Genomic DNA, 22,180 nt, shown 5'->3' on the forward strand with positions numbered 1-22,180 from the left:
GGGAATGGCTGGGAGCAGCTCACAGCAGGACTGCTTTTGCCCTAGTTTCCGGTAAAACCTGCCTGAAAATTCAAGTCCACTCTCACTCAACCCGGCTTGGAAGAGGGAGGAAGGCAAAGAAGGAAGGGTGCCCTTCTGATCCTTCCAGGCGCTCTTCCTGGGAATACTTGCAGCCTGAAAACATCACAGTGTGCAGTGCTTTCTCCATATGTGGTCTTCTCATTGCAGAACCAGGGCAACTGAACCTCTGAAAGCGGCAAGGGGCCACGTGACCAGAAACCCTGAGAGCCCAGGAAGATGCCCTTGAGACAGGAGGCCAAGGGGACTCTGTGCTTTACAAGAGGCTGTCTTATGGGGGCTCATCAGAGGCCCTGGGACACACTCATTAGTTCTGAGAACGAATACCTGTGAGCCCATTTCCCTCCAAAAGCAAGTGAGTCTGAGGTAATTGGAGATTGTTTTAAACTACTCTGTCCTGGGAAATAAGAATGAAGCCCATTGCTCTGCTTTGATCTTACTGCTACTGGGAAAGGGCAGAGGGACAGAAAAAAACCAACATTATAGTCACAGAACACATGAAAAGAATTATGAATATTAAGGTTTTAATTGACACATACCATATCACAAATGCTTGACCCCATATATTTATCAGAGTCACTCGTGCACCAGCGCCACAGAGTCACGGTATCCCGCGGCAACGTTTCAAAGCATTACTAATAAACTCAATGTTCAAATCAATCTTGGGCCAAAACACTGATTAAAGTGGCACACACAGGCATCACATGAATAATCAAATCAAAACCAGGTTCTGGTGTTTATTTTCTGCACAGCATAAGTAGAAACTGTATCATATTAAACATTTAAAACAAGTGCACAGATAACAATGTACATAGCAAAACCACATTATTCAAAAGCCTTCAGACATCCTTTATTCTGTCCAGTTTCTTCTTTGCCCTCGATCCACAGGCTGTCCACAGGCTGTCCACGTGGGTGTAAGCACAATGGACAGAGTTGCCTCTACCCCGCGCCCCCATCACCGGCCGGACACTGAGCACTGTCAAAAACCTGCCAGCATCTGTGGCCAACGGGCTTCAAGAAAAGAAAGATAAGAGTCATGTAGACCCAGCCCCACAGCTAAACAAAAATCTCAGGTTCCCAGCTAGGGACCCAATCCCTGACCCCAGTAGCATTTTCCATCATCATTAAAGGCAGACATCCATTGAGCATCACTCAACACTGGGCTTGATAAATGGCTACAGCTGGGTAAGGAAAATTATTTTAGCAGAATTCCTCTGACTGCAACATATAGGTTTTATAGGCTAAGAAATCTTAATGAAGCCTTATGTCTTAAAGTGCTAACTATATTTTTAGGTAGTAATTCTTACATCTATCTTTCACCGTATGTGCATGGTTTTCTAAAGTTAATGCTTGTGAACAATGCTGAACTGAACTCGAAATGTTGAAGACTTAAACATGAGACAAGACACCATAAAACTCCTAGATTGTCGCAAGACATGTTTCTACAATATTTTCTTAGCCTCTTTGCTTCTATTTTCTACGCTGAAAACTCCATCTTGTCCTGCCTTACTTTACCCCATATTCCTGCTTGAAAAACAGCCCACAGTGCTGGTAAGTGACTTAAGAACAAAGACCTAAAGGCATAAGTTATTCATGTGGTCAACTGAGTGCGGACATAATGCGTTGGTCTAGGCATGCTGGACCTGTGCAGATTGGCATGCCCTTTGCACAGCATGATGTGTCCCCTAAAGAATAAGAGGAAAGTGAGCCTCATGGCCCCAAGGGGTTTATGGGGGTCTTAAGCAGGATTTGCATTAGCAAGGAGAACCGAGGTGCAATGCTAGTGATTGTTAAATGCCTAAAGGTCAGAATAAAAGCTTAATCAGCTACTGGCTATGTGACTTTCAAAATAATTGAAAAAAAATCTGTATCCTGAACCTATAGGCCCCTCCTCACTTGACATAATCCTAAAGAGCACAATAAAAGCAGTGTGGTTTCTTGATGGGGCGCTCTTGGTCCCTAAGACCTTGAGTCCCCCGGTTCCCACCTTTAATTAAGATAAATGTCTCTGTGCCTTGTTTTATGTTAATTTTTCCTTAATTTTCACAGCACCCGTTCTTCAGCTCTCACCTGCGGAGCTGGTCTTGGCACTAGATGAAGTAAATTCGTTCTTTGAAACACCCAGACAACCTTTTCACTGTGAGCATGTCAAAAAATTCACCAGCTTGCAAAATCTTCTATCAAAATTTGAAGATCATTAGAATCAGGTAAGTACATTGTACCTCAGCTGCCTAGAGCAGAACAGCAGAGAGCCATGTCTGATTGTATTCACATCTTATTTTACCCAAGTCTGGTTCAACTTAAGCTTGGCTCTTCTCTTTCAGACTAACAGCCACTGAATCACACTAATGCACAGGACTCGACTCCTCATAAAATGTCCCTTTTCTATTCTTTACTTACCCACAGCTGAACAGCCAGTGCCCACCACTAATCCCACGCATTTCCTATGGCGGATACTGTAATATAATGAGACTGCTTTTGTCATTAACCAGTTTCTCTAATCATGTCTCCAAAATTGTGCATATGGTTTTGACAAAGAGGAATGACTCAACAGATATGCTATCATCAGTTTACTTGATCTGCCTCATGGAAAACTCATCCCAAACAGATAAAAGCCAGGGAGAAAGGAATGGCTTAAAATGGCTAAAACTTTCTATAGCTTCAAATCTATTGAAAAAAAATTTAGTGACAATCTGCCACCTAAGCTGCGAATAAAAATATTTGGAGTTGTCCAAATCATTATCAGCTTCGAAGACAGAAGCGGAAGGGGATAAGGCAGGAAAGGAGGGAAGGAGGCCGGGCAGGGGGTGGAGAGAGGTTGGCTGGGAGAGATTCTTTACCTGATTCTTCAGCGATGGTGGGGAGGAGTGTTTAGCAAACTGGCATCACTGGAGGGAAGAACTTTTAACCCCTCTCTGCTAAATGCACAGGCCACCCCCACACCTCTTCCCTCCCTGAGCTTAGTTGCCATGGCGACTGTCACCTGACCCAACAAACACCATGTTTCCAGGACTGCACCAACGCCTGAGCCTGAGCCGGCTCTGTTCTGAAGGGAGCAGGTGGAGTCAGTTGTCCGAGATGCGCAGAGCCCCCCTGCTGACTCTCACCTGCAGCAAGGAGAGTCTGCAGGGCACGTGGAAGAAAGCCTACCAGGACCACAGGAGAAAGGTAGGGGGTGGGCGGGCAGAGCTGCACCCCAATGCCCTGGCACCAGGATCCCTGGAGATGGAATAGTTGAAATGACATTTCCTTAGAGGTTGCTCATCTATGTTAACCATACAATGAAAATTCCGTTAAATAGATTATGGTTTTCAAGTGCCATGTTTTACTTATTTTTTATTAGGGCCACACCCAGGGCACATGAATGTTGCCAGGCTAGGGGTCAGATCTGAGCTGCATCTGTAACCTACACCGCAGCTCACCGCCAGGCAGGATTCTTAGCCCACTGAGCGAGGCCAGGGGTCATACCCCCATCCTGATGGTTACTAGTCAGTTTCATTGCGCTGAGCCACAACGGGAACTCCATCAAGTGGCATGTTTTAGAACCATCCATAGCACATGTTTATAAAGTGCTTCGTTTTCCCTAAATGACCCAAAAGACAAAAAGATTCAAGGGACTCTTCCCCCTGTCAAAACAGTGGGGACTAGGCCGATTTTGCAGCCATGAGGAGACAAGGTATCGCTTCCATTTATTTGATGAAAATGTGGATCTCCTTTGAAAAGGCCACCACGTGGTCCCAACATGGCCTGGCCTCCTCTGCCCATGAGACCTGTCCAGGTGCACCATCTCGGCTGGCGGCGAAGGCTGAGTGGTGGGTGCTCTCAAGAAGAGACCTGGGAGCCAGAGGGGGTGGGCAGTGCATTGGGTCCCCAGGAGTGGACCAAGTTCCTGCCTACCTGGGTGCAGGGACACTGCACTTGCTGTGGGGCTGGCTCGGCGCCCCTCTCCCAGGCCTCTGCTGGTGCCCAAACGAGCCCTGATGAGCCTCTCACCATCCCAGGCTCACCTTCCTCCTGGGACCTCTGGTCTTTCTGGAGTCTTCTGGGCGCGCTCTGGGAGCAGTGCCCACACCCCTCCCTCGGTTCCCTGTTCTTCTGCCTTCTTTCCTCCTCAGTCGCAGCATGACTGATGGACAGTGTTTATGACTTACCTTGTTTGCCCGCCTCCCCTCCCCCCACCCACCCCGTCTGGGAGGGCGGTGTCCCTCTCCCAGCACTCAGAGCATATAGTAAACAGTGTCACCAGTGTCTCCAGGTTCCTCTTCCAAATTCAGAGTAGGGGTCAGCTCCTCAGAGGACCTTCTCACCATTTGGCTGAGAATCCCTGGGGAACAGAAGGGACTCTGGTGCCATAGCAGGAGAAAGAAGGCATCTCAGTGGGGCCTCGGCCTCAGAACCTCAATACCCATTCGTGCTAAAGGTAAAATTAAAATTACCTCAATGAAATAGAACTTGCTATTGATATTTCCTTTAAAATATAAATATTTCAACCCTAAGCCAATGTCTTAATTAATACGTGCTCCCTATAAAATAAGAAATTAGACAAGAGTGACCTCTATCCCTTACACTCATTTATATTGTATAACTAGCCAATGAAAGTAGACAAGACACATCCATTAGGTATGAAAATAGAAAGAGAGTTCCCACAGTGGCTCAGGGGAAGTGAATCTGACTAGTGTCCATGAGGACATATGTTCAGTACTTGGCCTCACTCAGTGGGTTTGGGATTCTGTGTTGTGGTGAGCTGCGGTGTAGGTCAAAGGCACAGCTCCAATCCACCTTGCTATGGCTGTGGCTGTGGCTACAGCTCGGATTCGACCCCTAGCCTGGGAACCTCCGCATGCCATGGGTGCAGCCCTAAAAAGACCAAAAAAAAAAAAAGAGAGAGAGAAAAGAAAATGGAAAGAAATTGATATCAATTTTTTTTTCTAATTGTAGATGAAATGATTAAAAATCTGGAGAACACAAAGAATCAATGAAAAAACAGGAAAAATTGGGAATATAATCACAACTTAAATCACAGACAGAGGTTAATATATTTATATATGAAGAACTTCTAAAAATAAGATAAATGCAAACACCCCTATGTGAAAATGTGCAAGTGATATAAACAAACGTTTATAGAAAAAGAATTTCAAACAGCTCTTAACCTGTGGAAAAACTGTCACCCTCCCTATGACTGAGAAATGCAAATTAAACTTCCACTCTAACACCGTTTCTCAGCTATCAGGTCGGCCAAAATCTCCAGAGTTGTTGGCAGTGTCTCGGGAGACACTAAAATGCAGAGGTGCCCAGCCCTGTGGGAGGCTCTCGCAATACCTAATAAATGACATACCCATTTATCTTTTAACCCAGCAGTACCACTGCTAAGTATCCATCCCAAAGTTACACTGCCAAAACAAGACAAGAAATTGAAAAAGAAGCTCATGCAGCATTATTTTTAACAGCGAAATTGGAACCAACCCAAATGTTCATTGGAAGCAAGCTGGGTGAAAATTAGGGTGCTTTCACACAGTTGAATGCAGTGTGGCTATAACAAGAATCAGAAGTGTCTCTACACATCATTATGAAGATAGCTCTAGAATGTATCATGAAATGGAAAAAGCAACTTGGAGGAAAATGCATTTATCCGAAAAAGAAGGGATGAAATGTTTGTATACATATACATATATAGATATATTTACACATAAGCACATAATATATATATCCACATATTTTCAAAATAAAGGGGTAGCTGTAAAGTTAGACTTGCCAACAGGGAGCAGGGGGGCGGGGCGCGGGGGGATGACAGGGACAGAGCCAGACCTTCAGAAAAAGAAACTGTCTGACAGATTTGACTTTGGAGCAGTGTAAATATTTTGCTTATTATAAAACAAAATTAAATGTAAAAAGCATTCCAAAATATAGCAAATAAAATGAACCTAAGTGTAAGTGCAATTGGCTTCATAACCATAATGATAGGACCTATTTCTGTTGTCTTGAAAACCCAGGAGTGTGTACATTTGTGGTGAGATTCCCCTAATGATAAACCAATGGCAAAAATAATAATAAATAAGTGTCACGATTATTCTTATGGACTGTTGTGTGTTTAGGATGGGATAAAGCAAATGAGTACGTGGTCAGGTTGGTGTCCTTTTAACTCTAGAGGCAGAAGTGAGGCCACTGAGCCTGACTAAAGGGAATGTGGTCCTGAGTCGAGGCTGGGGGACCAGATGAGCTCTGGCCACTGCAGCTGCTAAGGAATAACAGACTCAGCTGTCCTCAACACTCCCAGCACCCAGGAGTGGTCCCTGATGCCACTGACCACTGAACCAGGTTCTGCTGTAGGAAGGGCTGGTGCCTAGCTGAGATGCGAGATACACAAGAAAATGCTGCAGTGCCTTGTCATTCTAGAAGGAGGAGGCTACAGCCTGCCAGCCTGGCACAAAACACCAGCTAGAAGAGGCTCTCACGCCAAAGGTGGGACACAATGAACACCCATTGAGAAGTCAGCGCCACACACTGAAACCCATGGGCTGCACCTGACGCCTAATGCCAGGGGCACCTTTAGAAGGTGCCCCACAGAAACTCACTGCCTTGAAGTTAGTAAAGAAAGAACCAGGCGTGCAGCCCACTCAGGCAAGGCTCACCCTCATAGAAGCACTGATCAATGTAGAATGGACCGTGGAGTGAGATTGTCTCTGTCTTTCGATGCCTGATCAAGGACGGATGCTGTTACTGTCAGGTGTGCACCTCCTGACACAATGTCACAGCACCACCTGTGGTGTAGTCTCGCCAAGGAAAAACTTGAATTTCTAACTGCCAGGTTAAGGATATGCCAGGTGGGAGTTCCACTGTGGCTCAGTGGAAACGAACCCGACTAGGAACCATGAAGTTGGAGCTGTGGTGTAGGTTGCAGACGCGGCTCGGATCCCGCGTTGCTGTGGCTCTGGCGTAGGCCGGTGGCTACAGCTCCGATTCATCCCCTAGCCTGGGAACCTCCATATGCCGCGGGAGCGGCCCAAGAAATAGCAACAACAAAAAGACAAAAGACAAAAAAAAAAAGAAAAAAGAGAGAGGGAGAAGGAGGAAATAATCAGAGAAATGTGAGCAGTGCCTGAATATTTAAAGAACTAGTGTCATTTTTTGTGTGATTATGGTATTGAAATTATGTATATATTTTTTTAATTTCCTTTTATTTATTTATTTATTTTGCTTTTTAGGACTGCATATGCGGCATGTGGAAGTTCCCAGGCTAGGGGTCGAATGGGAGCTGTATCTGCCAGCCTACACCACAGCCACAGCAACGCCAGATCCTTGAACCCACTGAGTGAGGCCAGGGATCAAACCCGCCTCCTCACGGATCCCGGTTCGTTACCACTGAGTCCTCCTTTCAGAGATATAAATTAAAATATCTAAGAACGCAAAGGATTTGCTTGGATTGGCTTTGCGATAATCTCAGACTAGAGAGGGTGGGCATGGGGTGGAGATGAAACCAAAGTTCCTCGGTTTTGCTGAGTGAGACTATATGGGGATTCACAATTTTTCTCTATTTTAACTTATGTTTGAAATTGTATATGAGAGTTTAAAAAATAGATTTCAGTGAGAAAAGAAGCAGAATGGCAATTACAGGTAAATATATTTTCACAAATTTAAAAACATAGTAATACAATATATTGATTATAGGCACCTTCCTAATGATAAAAACCTAGGAGCAGGGATGGGAAGGTCACGGGCTGACTTCAGGGCAGGAGCCGGCTGGGAGGGTGAGGGGTTTCTAGGGAGATGAGGCCTTCTGGGGAGATGGGGGTTCTGGGAGGTGGAGGTTCTGGGAGATGAGGGTTGCTGGGAGATGAGGGGGGCTGGGGAGATGGAGGATGAGTTGGAGCAGGGATGCAAACACAACCTCAAGTGCAAATGTGACATTTGTTTTCAAAATATGCAATAAATAGGGCAGGAGGCTGGCATTGCTGAATGGCGACCCCTCTCAAGACTCTCATCCCTTTGAAACACAGCATCAGGAAATTGTTTGCTGAGGAGAGGAGCTAAGGCAGTCAGAGGAGAGCACAGGGCCTGATCCTCCAGGCGTGGCTTTCCAGGGCTTATCATCATCGCAGAACCCAGGGTAGGCATCCGGCGTGAAAGAGGACAGGACAGCCATGTCATCCACCCATGGGGCACCAGAAGAGTCAAATAAATGCCACCAGAATTTGGTGGGCATCTTGAGACCCTGAAACAGCTTGTTTAGCTCTGCAGCCCTTGGCCTGCAGGTCTGTGACTCCTCTGACTCAGGACATTGGAACACAGTTGCTATATAAGACCTTTGTGGATCGGAAGGTTTGGGCTTGATCTGTGGTTTAAAAACCCAGTCTCTTCCTCCTGCGTCTTCCCCAGTGGCATGATGCTCGGCTGTTCCCCCCAGGCCCTCCGAAACAAACAAATCATACCAGTTTAAGCCTGCACCATCTCGCCTGTATCTTGAGACATGAGGCACAGTCAAGCTTTGGGTTATCAAGTCACTGAGCTGCTTTCTTGACCTCATTGCACAAGAGAAATGCCTATGCTCTCCAGACACGTGATCCCATCATTAAGACATTATTGGCAATGGGACTGCCAGAGTTATCATCTCCAGCTGAACCATCTGGTATCCGGTCAGTGGCCATATGCTTCCTGGCTGCATCCAGGCGCTCCTTCAGGACTCAAAAGTGAGGGGTGTGCTCTGTGCTGAGCCTGTGGAGCATGTGGACGTGACGGAGCCTGCACTTCAGTGGGCGGTGGAGGCCAGCACGCAGGCAGGTCTGCTACAGGACGACAGGCGTCCTTGCAGGGGCCCCAGAGGAGGGTGGTCAGCAGGGTGAGGAGTCAGGGCCGGAAGGGCTGAGAGACGCCCCTGGGCTCTCTCCTTTGCTGCACTTTGCCAGCCGCCACCCCCTCCATGCAGGACGCCCCAAAGCATCCAGGCAGGAGCTCACCGGCCTGCACGGCCTCTGCCTTCCCTGCGGTTTCCAGACCTCTCCTGTCTGCTCCACAGCCCTGCAGCCCCTCCTCTCCTGTCCGGATGCGCTTTCTTTGGTCCCTTTCCGATAACACAGTTGTCAATATCCCATTTTGCAAAGCTGTCAAAATTCCAGTCTTCACACTCATCTGGCAAAACCCTGTTAGAAAGGACTATTTATTTATACTCTTCTGTGCCCACTCGGGGGCCAGGGGGTGGGGGGCTCCCATAGGCCCAGACACCCAGCCCAGCCCAGGAGCCCACACAGACCGCCATCCATGACCATCCTCCTCTCTACTCTGCTGTCGTCTGTCTCTCAACTAGATCCTTCCATCTGATGGGTTTTCAATTTTAATTTTTGTCCTAGTAATATAAGCACATTTCAAAAATTATGTAGACCCAAAATAGCTTATAACAAGCAGCAGCCTCTTCCCCCTCAAAGTCCCTTCCAAGGCCCTACCCTGGACCCTCCAGGGGCTTTCTCCTGGTTTCCCCTCCATTCCTCATGGGTCAAACCTTCTCAAAAGAGGTAGAGCTTGACCTCAACTAAATCAATAACCAGTTATAGTGGCTGCAAGATCATTTATTGTTAAGCTGTAATTACATGTCCTTTCTCTGACAATCTCTTATAAGAGTCACTAACTGCTTGGTTTTCATGGTTGCTTTAGTTTTCTATATATTTGTAGCTATTTTTTTTTCCAGATACTCCATTTGTCATCAAATGCTGATCAACAGATTCTTAGATACACAGATACATCCCACCTCTCCCCCAGAGAATCTGGTTCTGCCCCACCTCCACCCCGCCTTCCACTCCCACCTGGCCTGCGGCCTGTGCGCTCTCCAGGCCTGGTGGGGTAAATCTCCAGGGTGTTCCCCTGCTGGGCTCCCAGGCTGAAAACCCTCCTGGATGCCATGTTGCCTGTGTCTGGTTTACACTCCCAGTACAATGAAGCACGACCTGCAGTCACTTTCTAAGAACAGATGCTGGGGAGGTTTTTGTTCACCTGGTACTTTTTTGTTTGTTTCTTTTCGTCTCTGTGTTAAAAATTCTTTTTTTTTTTTTTTTTTTTTGTCTTTTGTCTTTTTGTTGTTGCTATATCTTGGGCCGCTCCTGCGGCATATGGAGGTTCCCAGGCTAGGGGTTGAATCGGAGCCACAGCCACCGGCCTATGCCAGAGCCACAGCAACGCGGGATCCGAGCCGAGTCTGCAACCTACACCACAGCTCACGGCAATGCCGGATCGTTAACCCACTGAGCAAGGGCAGGGACCGAACCCGCAACCTCATGCTTCCTCGTCGGATTCGTTAACCACTGCGCCGCGACGGGAACTCCAAAAATTCTTTTATTCTACCATCACTCTTGATAGAAAATTCAGTATAAAATTCTAGATTGGAAATAACCTTCCCTCAGGATATGAAAGGCATTGATCCTTATGGTTTTTTGTTTTTTGTTTTTTGTTTTTGCTTTTTTAGGGCCACACTTACACCATATGGGAGTTCCCAGGCTAGGGGTCTAATCGGAGCTGCACCTGCCACAGCCACAGCAACACCAGATCTGAGCCAAGTCTGTGGCCTACACCACAGCTCACGGCAACGCCAGATCCTTAACCCACTGAGTGAGTCAAGGGATGGAACCCGAAACCTCGTGGGTACTAGTCGGATTCATTACCTCTGATCCACAAGGGGAACTCCTGATGTTTATGATTATTTAGGGTAATAGGAGATGCTGCAATAAACAGGCCCCAAAGTTATAAAGGCTCAGACACTGTCTATGTGCAATCCCTGCTGCTGCTCCTGTCTGTGAGCGACTCCAACATGGAAACTCCAGCCTCTAGAGTCCAGACAGAGGAGGAGCTCTGAAGAGACACACACTTCATGGAACCCTTGGTGAGAATGCCTCACACGGCCACACACGACATGCAGAGCCGGGAAGATGTCACCCCTGGCAGGACAGCTATGTCCCTGCATACCTCGGCGTCGTGGCCCATGAGGCTGGGCTCTCTTGGAGGGATGACCACCTCCTCTCTAAGCTCAGAGCCATCTGACTCCCATACAACTGTGGGCGTGCAAGTTTCCTCTCTGGAAACTTCTAGGGTCTTCTCCTTATTCCAAGCGTTCTGTCATTTCATGATAACATGCCTTCATGTGAGTCTCTTTTAATTTATTTTTGGTGAATCCTTTCATTCTAGAGACCCAGAGTATTCCTCCCCTTCATTTTCTGGGAATTCAGTGACTTAGATTGAGCCTTTCCATTGCTCATCTCTCTCTGATTGGTTAACTTTGGGGAGATTTCTTGGTTTTATCTTCCAACTCGTTAATTCGATTTTTATTTCAGGGATCCTAGTTTCAATTTGCAAGAACTATCGCCACTAATCCTTCCTTTCTCCTGGAATCTTTTTCTTATCTCACAGACATGAGATCTTTTTTCTCTCCAAGACAGTTTACTGGACATTCTCCTTTGATCCCTTCGTCACCTGTTTCTTCCAGTTCCCTTTTTCCGCGTCTTTATTTCTCTTTGGTGTTGGAAACTGTCCTCCAGCGTCTGGTGGGTGAGGTACTGAAAACGTTCTGGCATCTGCACAGCCTGGAGCTGGCTCTTTGGTTGGGGACCCCTGCACCTGTCGGGGTGGGGCTTTCTCCAGGCAATTCTGTCCCCACCGCATCTCTCACCTGCAGAGTGTGGCTCCCCAGGAGCCCAGCCCACTGTGCCCTCAGCCCAGAGTCTCCAGAAGGGGGCTCTGACGTCCTCTGCAGGGAGGGGCTCGGATCCCCGCCTACGAGACGGCTGTGTTGCCCCTGCTCTTTACAGGGCCCCCTCTGGGCGGAGCCCACAGCCCAGAGGTCCCTTCAGGTGGACTGCTCTCTGGCCGTCTCCATAAGCAACTCCTTCCTCCTCCTCGGCGCTCACTCCAGCCCTCTCCTCATCCAACTTTCCTTCCAAGATGGGACACCTGCTGATGATTTTACCCCAGTCTCCAATATGACATCCATAAAACGACAGCTTTCCACGACTCCACTCCTCTCACATCTGTCCACTGGCAGATCCCCGCAAGGAAGTTCCCTCCCCTGCACTTCATGTGAATAATAGACACGTGAGCTGCAGTGTAGTCAAAAGCAAGTGCTATCACGAGGCCAGACAGTGCTATTTTAATGACTGCAATGAGCTCAGACTCAAACCTGCCGCCTGAACTGCTGGCCTCTGCTTAGCTCTGCAGAGTCGGGTTAAATGCACTGAACCCCAGACCTGCTCACCCCCACACTCCTGGTGTCACCAGGTATCAAAGCCGGAGGACTGGGGCTGTCTCCACCCCTCCCCCCACAACAGACTCACACCCCAGGAGGCCCCATGGCCCTGAGACTGGCCAGCCTCATCCCCACTTGTACTCTTCCACACGTGTGACCAAGGGCCTTGCAGAGGGATGTGGGCTCCTCTCTCCTGCCTCTGCTCTCCAGCGGTCCCCTACCTCAGGGCACCAGTGCCAGTTTCAGAGTGTGTTATTCAAGCCCTTCTGCTGCCTCTTGGTCCCTGGGATGTGCCTGTGCCATCACACTTGTGGGTTTGGTTCCCAGATGCCTGAAGCTTACGTTGTCACTTTGGAAGACACAGCTGGTGGGGCTCCTCAACACGCCCACCAACAGATCATTGGCGAGAGGCCCAGCAGGTGCTCTGTGAGCAGGTGTCTAGAATCTGGGGTGAGGGGCTTTCTATTGCAAGTGGGATATCACGGCCCTTATGCCCAAAAGCAAAGTGTGAATTCTTCCTTTGTACATTTTCTGACAGGAAACTTTGCATGGATCATCTAGCACTTAATCAATGGCTAAGGGGCTTATCCTGAAAATACTGCTGGAGGCTCAGAAGTCAGAGTGAGGTGGATGCAAGGACATAATTCACTGTCTCAAAGCCCTTTGACAATGAGAGCAGAGCAGAATGTCAGCTGGTAGTTTAACGAAATCATTTAATAAAATCTCAGTAAAAAATCTCACTCCACACCCACCTGATTCACCACTTGAAAATGACAATGCGGAGTTCCCGTCGTGGCTCAGTGGTTAACGAATCCAACTAGGAACCATGAGGTTGTGGGTTTGATCCCTGGCCTCGCTCAGTGGGTTAAGAATCCCTCATTTCGGTGAGCTGTGGTGTAGGTCACAGACGCGGCTCGGATCCTGTGTTGCTGTGGCTCTGGCGTAAGCCGGTGGCTACAGCTCCCATTAGACCTCGAGCCTGGGAACCTCCACATACTGCGGGTGCGGGCCTAGAAAAGATAAAAAAGAAAAGAAAAGAAAAAAGAAAATGACAATGCAGTTTGGCCTGGTTCCCTCCAGGGGACACTGAGGTTCTGAATCAAGTCCTGAGCCTCACTCAGAACTTCCTGCCACAGGCCAACCAGACTCCTTTGGTGCCGCAAATAATGATGCCTACACGCCCCCAGTACCAGCCACCCAGAATCTGTCCCACTGAAGCTCAGATAATGACCTGGTAAGAGTATGCCCAGCTTACGCCGCCCGCTCTGTGCAGGTCCAGGAGGCCCGGCCGCTGGTGGACTCCCACGCCCAGCCGACCCCCAGTCACCTCCACCTTAAACTTGGGAAGCTCAAGGTAACTTTCCTTTCTATTGCCAGTTACTGTTATAGTGAACATAATACAGAAAGCCAGCTTAAAATCCAGGAAAATGAAAAAGTCAGGCTCGGTAAGGAATAAACAAGTCTTAAATCAAAAATAAAATACCTTTAAGTAACCGATTAAGCTCGTCTCGCCCGGAACGGAGCTGGTGATACTGCAGCAGAAATCCTTCTCTAAGTCGCCCCGTTAACCTGGCAGGCATCCAGCAAAAGGGGGACGAGGGAAGGGAGAGAACACATAGCAGCAATTAGAGTAATTGGCATCATTCCTTTAAACCAGACCATTTCGTGACCACCTCAGAATATTTATTTCTTGAAGTTTAAGCCATTTGGTGAGAACAAGAGTTGCATGGTTATACTGTGAGTACTGCCTCCAAAAGCAAAATGCTGTGTGTGTTTTGTGTGTCTGCTGGATGATAGCCTAGGCGGGCAGAACAAAAGAGGAGCAAACCAGCAGTTCAATTAATTCAAAACCTAAAACGAGAGGATATTCGTTGCCTCTGGCCTCAAATCTTTCCTTCCTCTGAACAGTATAAAATCTCCCCTAAAATGTAGAGTGATTTCCTCCTTAGTGTCACTGTCACAGGTCAGAGTTTTAGGGATGGTCTAACTTTGCAAGGAGTCATATCCGCCCTGAGACTTCCACTCTGAGCATGTGGAATTTGGCCTCATCCTAAGGCATCCCCATTCACGAAGGAGCCTGCACCTGCCACACAGGAAGCTGCTATAGCAGTGCAGGTGGATGCAACTAAAACCAAGGCAAGGTGGGGCTGAAGGGTCCTCTAGACAGAACTATACACCGTGCTGCACAGACCAGCAGGTCTTCCAATGGCTCCTGTGTGTCTGAACAGCTGGAGGAGGGCCGGCTCTCCGTCATCACCAGGGACAACCGTCTGCTGCTGGAGAAGGTGTCGGGCATCCTGAGGCCCCAGGCACAGACAACCAGCAGAGACGCCCACGCGCAGGAGGTAAGGGGACTTGATGCCCTCAGGCAGCACCAGATCTGGGCGGACCCAGGTTTATTTCTAGGCCCTTAGGTTAACTGAGAATTTTCATTCTTATAAGTGATGCTGAAATGGACATCTTTCTGCGTAATTTTCATGCATACTCTTTTCAGTCCTACTCTGTGTGTGTGTTGAATGAAACTGCCGATTTTTCACTGTTTTTGACCTCCAAAAATGTGCATTTGGGGCTCTTTGTAGCATTTAGCATCAGTGTCCTCTCCCTTCTGGTTTTAACTCTTTCCCGACTTCACACTCCCTTTCTGCCTAGTCATCTTTGTCTGCTGTACTGTGCCCTCTGGTCTCCCTAAACCCCTCCCCTCAATACTGATGGCCCTTTCCGAGCCCTGCCTCCACTTCAGCACCCTCCGAGCTGTGACCCTTTACACACCCAGGACACCAGCCTACATCAGCTGATGCTGGACCCCAACCCAGACCTGCTGGGCCACATGCTCCAGCTCCAGCCCCATCACCACTTGGCTCTGGGAATTGGCACGTCTTTAACCTCAGAGGGCTAACAATAGTGTCCATCTCTAGGAATTAAGTGAGACAATTTCACAGATGCTAAGACACGCCCCCCCCCCCCACACACACACACAGAGTAGTGGCTCTGAAATGAGAATACCTCTTCCAGGGACTGGCATTGTTTTGCTGGCAGCAGTTTTCTTCCTGGTGTATATAAAACACGTTGTCAGTGAAACAGTCTGATGCGTTTAGAGGACGCTCCATAAATGTTCTGTGATGAGATAGGCTGGGACCTGGGACTCTTGCCTGCAATGCCGGCACCTGCCATTGTCAGGCTTTGTCCCAGCATCACTGCTCCTGATGGCCACCTCTTCCCATGGCCCCAGGAAACTCTGAGCACCCCCACCTCCCCACCCGGGCTCCAGTGGATCTCCCTCTCTGGCGCCAGAGCCCGATGGGCTTGCAATGGCTTGTGAGACGAGGGAGGGAGGGAACGCCCCAGCTCTGGGAACCCGTGCTGCCTGAGTGGCAAACAGCTCGTTCCCTCGAAACAAGGACTCTGTCGCAGACTTTAATTCTCTCCGTATTTCAAGAAATATCTATGCTGTTTCCCGGAGTATAAACGGGAGGAAAAGAGAACAGGAGCTTCGCAGAGCTCAGAGAGAAAACGAAAACGCTCTAGGGAGGATCACAAGCTCGGAGCCTTCCTACGGCGCTCGAAGATGGAGGGAGGACCGGGGAAGGGCCGGGACCCCCGGGCCCCGCGGCGGAGATCCCGGACGAGGGCAGGCCCCCGCGTGAGAAGGTAACTGTGCTCTTATTTCCTTTTAAAATCCACGGCTGTTTGAAATTTCCATTCCCTTCATCCGATTCATCAAACATTGGACTCACTAATTCTTTGCTATTTTATTGTATTGGCATTTTGTTGTATTGCCAGCCTGAGTATGTCAAATGGTCATATGTTAATTATAGATGACACAGAACAGTGATTCAACTGATAAATTCATCCACTTGGCAAAAAACCCAAATACATAAGGAGATAAAAATGAGTTCAGATGATTGATTATAGGTCACAGGAGAAAGATACGGTGAAAAAACAGTGACTTAGTAAAATAGTGTGCATAAAACCTCATTGGGGAATTATGTGACAATCCTGAAATAGCTGTCACACTGCATCCAGAAAGGCAAAGAAAGTTAATAATTTGCCAAATCACTTAAACTGCAAACTCTCCCTCTTCATCTTGTCCTTGCTGCTGGCATAATCATAATTCCAAATGAAAAAAAGAGAGACGTTTTAATTTTGTCATTAATTATCCTGTTTATGAATGTCCCAAGGAATCAGGTTAAAGAGTTGTAGGATTTTCCCAGTGGCCTAGTTGTTAAGGGTCCGGCATCGTCTCTGCTGTGGTTCAGGTCACTGCTATGGCTCAGGTTCCATCCCTGGCCTGGGAATTTCTTCATGCCACGGGCACAGCCAAAAAAAAAAAAAAAAAACTTGTAAAATCCTCACTCACTCCCCTATCTGTGTATATATAGCATGTTGTAAAACATTCTGAGGAATTTCTGTCCCTTGAAATCTGGTCCATAATAGGGAAAAATGCATAGATATCAAAGCTTAGGAGTCCCCACCATGGTGCAGTGGGTTAAGAATCCAACTGCAGCATCTTGGGTCCCTGTGGAGGTGTGGGTTCAATTCCTGACCCAGCACAGTGGGTTAAAGGATCCGGCATAGGGTCACAGCTGTGGTTTGGATTCAGTCCCTGGCCTCAGAACCTCCATATGCTGTGGGTATGGCCATAAACAAAACAAAAACAAACCAAACAAAAAAACTTAAGTAAACACTTAAGTAAAAACTTAAGTAAACGCCTTTTTCCCTGCCTGGTAGGGACATTGAAAAGCCCCAGCCTTGCTGCCTGCTTGTCTTGGACATTTCTCATAGAACCTTGAGTTACGGAGAGAGCAAAGTACCTTTTGCAAAGATGCATAGCTAATGAGCAATTTCTAATTACAGGCACACCTTAGGATACCTCAGGCTCCATTCCAGACCCCAGTAAAGCAAATGTCACAGGAAAGACAGTCGTAAATGTTTTGGTTTCCCAGTGCATATAAAAGTTATGTTTATACTATACCGTAGTCTGTTAAATGTGTGGTAGCATATGTCTAAAATGTACACACTTCAATTTAAAAATACTCTGTTGCTAGAAAACGCTATAACCATCAATGGCCTTTGGCGAGTCATGGTGGTAACATCATGGATCACCCTGACAGACATGGTAATAATGAAAAAGCTTGCAAGACTGCGAGAATTACCACAACGTGACATAGAGACAGGGGTGCGATAAACCAAGGTGCATCTGTCAAGAGGCAGTTAGAAAGTCGAGTTTGCAGTTTGCATTGAAACCTGGAACATTTTGTTACAAATCTTTATTTTTAATTATAAAACTAAATTTATTCATTTAAAAAGTATATTATCACACAGTACAGAGTGTGTACGCAAAAGGCAAACATCTCCTGGATTGGACTGCCTGGAAGTAATTGCTGCCAATGACTTGTTTGCAAGCACTGGCTTTTACTCCTCACTCTACCTGCTGATTTAAAAGGAAATGAGGTCACACTCTAGTTTTCCGTAAGTTGCTCATTTCATGCAACACCATACCATGGGCCTGGCTTCATGTCAGTACACAAAGACCGTCTCCACTCCTTTTCAGCAGTTACAAAGTATTTTGGGTACAGATGTGCCCTAATTTATTAAATCAGTCCCTTAACTACAGAGATGTAGGTTGTTTCCAGTTTTTCACTATTCCAAATGAAACTATGACAGTCATCCTAGTCCAGATGTATCTTTATTTTCTTTCGCTTTGTTTTGTTTTTTAGGGCCGCAGCCGAGGACTATAGAGGTTCCCAGGCTAGGGGTCTAATTGGAGCCACAGCTGCCGGCCTACACCACAGCCACAGCAACACAGGGTCCGAGCCACGTCTGTGACCTACACCACAGCTCACCGAAATGAGGGATTCTTAACCTACCGAGCGAGGCCAGGGATAGAACCCGCAACCCCATGGTCCCTAGTTGGATTCATTTCCACTGCGCAATGATGGGAACTCCCAGATGTTTCTTTAAACATATTATTTCTGTAACCTACATTCCTAGAAGTAAGGTTATTCAATCAGAAGGCATGCACACTTCATTTTCCAGTGCCACCAAACCTCCCCGCAATGTTGCAGCAACTCACATAGCTGCTGCAATGGCTTCACACGGTCCTCACTCTTGCCACATGTCTGCACTGCACTTGTCTCATTCCATCAGATTTCTTCTCCAAATTAATTGCCTATTCACACCTTTGACCAATTTCCTACTGGTATGTCTCTTTTAGTTATTAATAAATAGCAAGAGTTCGTGTGTTATCAGTATTTCCTTTTTTTCTGTTATCAGTCTCACAGATATTTTCCCCACATAATTATTTATCATTTCACCCAGTTTATTGTTAGGTCATCAAATCCGTCACCGTTTTTCCTATGGCACCTGGTTCTTGTGCCACACATAGGAAGGGCTCTCTCTAGCTAAGACTAGAAAAATATTCTTCTATAGTTTCCCTTAATTCTTTCATAGTTTTCTTGACTAACTTTAAATATTGAATTAATATAGAATTTAATAAATGTGGAATTTTTGTACATTGTGTAAGTTACAGATGAAAAGTTCGCTTTTCCAAATATAAATTTGGAATAATAATATTGTAAACAGGGAGTCCCCACTGTGGCTCAGCGGAAACAAATCTGACTACTATCCATGAGGACTGGCCTTCCTCAGTGGGTTAAGGATCTGGTGTTGCTGCAAGCTATGGTGTAGGCCGGAAGCTACAGCTCCAATTTGACCCCTAGCCTGGAAACTTCCATATGCCTCAAGTGAGGGCCACCCCCCCAAAAAACAAACAAACAAAAAATGCTTTAAACAAACCGGTTGGTAATATCAAACACTTCATATTCTTCACAGTTGATACATACTGCTTTCTGGAGGCACTGTGGCTACGGCTCAGCAGCAAAAAGGCTCCCTGTCCTCCCATTAGGAGAGGGAATCACTCAAATGACATCGTGTCCTGGGTCTGGGGGCCCTTTGCCACCGGGATCGCATGTGTTTATTCCTATTGCCTGCTCTGCCGCCCTCCTTTGGTTTATGGCTGTCTAATTTGTTTTTTGGCATCATTTTATTTTTAGTATTTCTCTGTCTTTTGATTTCAGGTTTGTGTTTTCTGAGCAGATCACTGTAATTTTGCTTTTTAATCTAGTCCAAGAAGTTTTTCCCCCCAGTTTTATTCATTTATATTTATTGACATAAGTATCATATCCTATTTGCTCTCATTTCTAGTTTTTTGTTTGTTTTTGTGTCCTTACTTATTTACTTTTTTCACATTTACAGTTTTCTTTAGCAAATGTCAAGAAAATACTTGGAAACTATGCTTCAAACCCATCCTTCACTTATTTACTTTGACTCTCTTGAAATTCCACTTTAACAAAACAGGAAGCAGATAAAGCCCAAGACCAAAGGGAGATGTTAAGATAAAATAAAACAAAGAAAGGGAAAACAGAAGCTCCTAGAAATAGGGCTTCCGGCAGCTACAGCCCAGAGACTGCACTTTATTTGAAGTGTCACAGGCTTTGCTAAGTGTGGGGCCCATGGAGCAGCCCAAGAAAGGGAGCAGCACTTGCAGTTCTGACAAAGACCAGGCCCCGCAGGGCTGGGCAGCACATCCCAGCGTGGAGCCTCCAGGCGAGGTCATCTGCTTTGTCTCCTGAAAAGACAGACCTGGAAACAAACACCGGCTCAGCACCTCTGGATCCCAACTCGGAAAATCCAGCTCCGAAGACTGCGCTCTAATAAGCTGCCCTCGTGCCCTGTTGGGAGTTTCCAGGGCCTTGGCTTCTGTGTGCAGGACGAGGGTGATGACAGGCACAGGGCAGAGGGACAGACACTCAGCTATGGATTTCCTGTCGAAAATCCCCTTCCTGACACTGGGGCGACAGCTTTGAATTAGCGGGACTTATTCTGAACAGTGTGCTTCCCTTTTCCTAGACAAGCCCCTGCCTCCATCCTTGGAAAGTTCAGGGACTTCGCACCCAGGCGGGTAGAAGGACAAAACCAAGCTTTTTGAAAACTGCAGGTTTAGGGAGGAAATAACTCAGTTTTACAGGACCAGAAAGTTGGGAAAAGGTTCAAAAGAAACCCCCGTAGCCACCTCTGACCAGCTCTCTGATGCCACCTCCCCAACAAAACGCCTCCCCAGGAAAACAGTCTGGCTGTTCCTCAAAAAGTAACCATAAAGTTACCATATAACCTAACAATTCCACTCCTTGGTATATGCTCCAGAGAATTAAAAGGCATGTCCACACAGAAACTTGTGCAAGAATGTTCCGTCAACTGACGAGCAAATAAACAAAGTGTGGTAATAACCATGCAACAGAATATTATGCAACCCTAAGAAGGAATAACTGCTGCATTATGGGTCAACACTGAAGGCGGTATGCTCAGTGAGAGGCCAGATATAAACGGCCGCATAGCGTCAGATTCCACTTCTATGAAAGGTCCAGCACAGGCCAGTCCATAGACGTGCAAAGTAGATTAGTGGCTGCCAGGGGCTGGGGGAGAAGTGGGGGCCATATCTGACCGTGGGGGGCTTGGGGGTGGGTGATGAAAGACTTCTAAAATTGGATTTGGTGATGATTGCGCAACACTGAATATACCAAAACCACTGACATACGCAATTGAAAAGGGCGAGTTTTATGTTACAGAACTGTATCTCAATAGGCTGCTTTTTAAAAACTATAAGATTAATTCTAAATAAAGTGGAATTGTCAATGCATTTAAATACTTCATTTTCCAGGCAGTCTAGTAAACTAATATGTTACTGTCCTTACCTAAGGATAGTGTTTGTTTCCAATATGCATTTTTGATCCAACAGGAACTGAAACTGAAATTTAGCAAGGCCACATCCTGGACCTCAAAAGTGAAATGTAGGAGAGGCCTCAGCACACAAAGTAGGAAAGGAAAAGCGTGAGAAGTGGTGACAGGGAGACGGCAAGGCCATCCTGGTTTCCTGGTGCCACAGGCGGCTTGGGTCCCAAAGGATGCTGGTCCACACCTCAGCTGGGCCAGCACCCCCCCCCCCATTATCACACAAGGACAGCTGTAAATGCACATCATGAGTCAGCACCCAAAACTGTGTCCACAGGATATATCTGACCAGATGATGCAGCAAAACTATTTTACATGCTTCTTAGGCTAATAGCTGGAAACAAATTATGCAGAGTAACACGGGAGGTTAAAGACTTCTGAATTGGATTTTCTTCTCTGATTCTTCTCACTCTACCATATTTTGTGCTGTTGTGGATTTGTTTACAATTCTCAGCTGTATTTGTGTAATCTGCCCTAAAATCTGGGATTGTTACTTTAACAAATACCTAAATAAATCAGATTAAAACTCTTCAGTGTGATGAAATTCCAACCTGACCCCAAACACATCCCCTAAGATGGAGGTGTCAGTAGGTTTTGTGTGCAGTGATTACCACTCTGCTGAGAGGGTCTCAGAATCTGCTCACCTTCTCTGCCACACCCAGGTAAGGCCATGCTTAAACTGTTCTACAACGCACTGAACCCAGTTCTTAACACAGTTAAGGCCTCAAAAAAAAAAAAAAAAAAAAGTTAAAAGACTCACTCATTTACCAACAAACTCTGTGCATGGGCCAGGTCCTGGGGGCCAGTCGAGGCAGACTGACGCGCTCCTCGGAGCTGGGCCTCCGTAGCATCACAGTACCTGATGCGCTTGGCCACACCTAACTCGCACTGTGGATTTAGGGTGACTCCCCTACTAAAATAAAAGAGAACCAGAGACCCACTTTGATCCTTCCTGCACAAACACTTGAATCGCCCTTCCAGGTTCCAGGTCCACGTGGAAGCACCCAGCCTCCTCCCCACTCCTGGCAGGCAGGCTCTCGAGTGGATAGTGTTTAAAACCATGGGCCTGGAGTCAGTCAGACTGGGTGTGAGTTCGCA

The 22,180-nt window shown here is 46.9% G+C and overlaps 1 protein-coding gene across 1 annotated transcript; it reads left to right on the forward strand.

Moving 5' to 3' along the window:
- The first annotated feature begins 3,083 nt into the window (after window positions 1-3,083).
- Window positions 3,084-20,778, forward strand: CFAP97D2 (CFAP97 domain containing 2). The gene is made up of 5 exons (XM_047756348.1): window positions 3,084-3,246; window positions 13,569-13,649; window positions 14,524-14,640; window positions 15,732-15,943; window positions 19,550-20,778. The coding sequence occupies exons 1-5, from the start codon at window positions 3,157-3,159 to the stop codon at window positions 19,557-19,559; spliced, it is 510 nt and encodes a 169-aa protein (XP_047612304.1). The 5' UTR covers window positions 3,084-3,156; the 3' UTR covers window positions 19,560-20,778.
- Window positions 20,779-22,180: the final 1,402 nt, after the last annotated feature.

This window comes from Phacochoerus africanus, chromosome 13 (genome assembly GCF_016906955.1).
Source record: "Phacochoerus africanus isolate WHEZ1 chromosome 13, ROS_Pafr_v1, whole genome shotgun sequence".
NCBI classification, from domain to species: domain Eukaryota; kingdom Metazoa; phylum Chordata; class Mammalia; order Artiodactyla; family Suidae; genus Phacochoerus; species Phacochoerus africanus.

Coding starts and splice junctions, on each gene's coding strand:
- CFAP97D2 (XM_047756348.1), top strand. CDS start 3,157: ATGCGCAGAGCCCCCCTGCTGACTCTCACCTGCAGCAAGGAGAGTCTG. Junction 3,247..13,568: donor ACCAGGACCACAGGAGAAAG/GTAGGGGGTGGG, acceptor CGCTCTGTGCAG/GTCCAGGAGGCCCGGCCGCT. Junction 14,641..15,731: donor GAGACGCCCACGCGCAGGAG/GTAAGGGGACTT, acceptor CCGTATTTCAAG/AAATATCTATGCTGTTTCCC.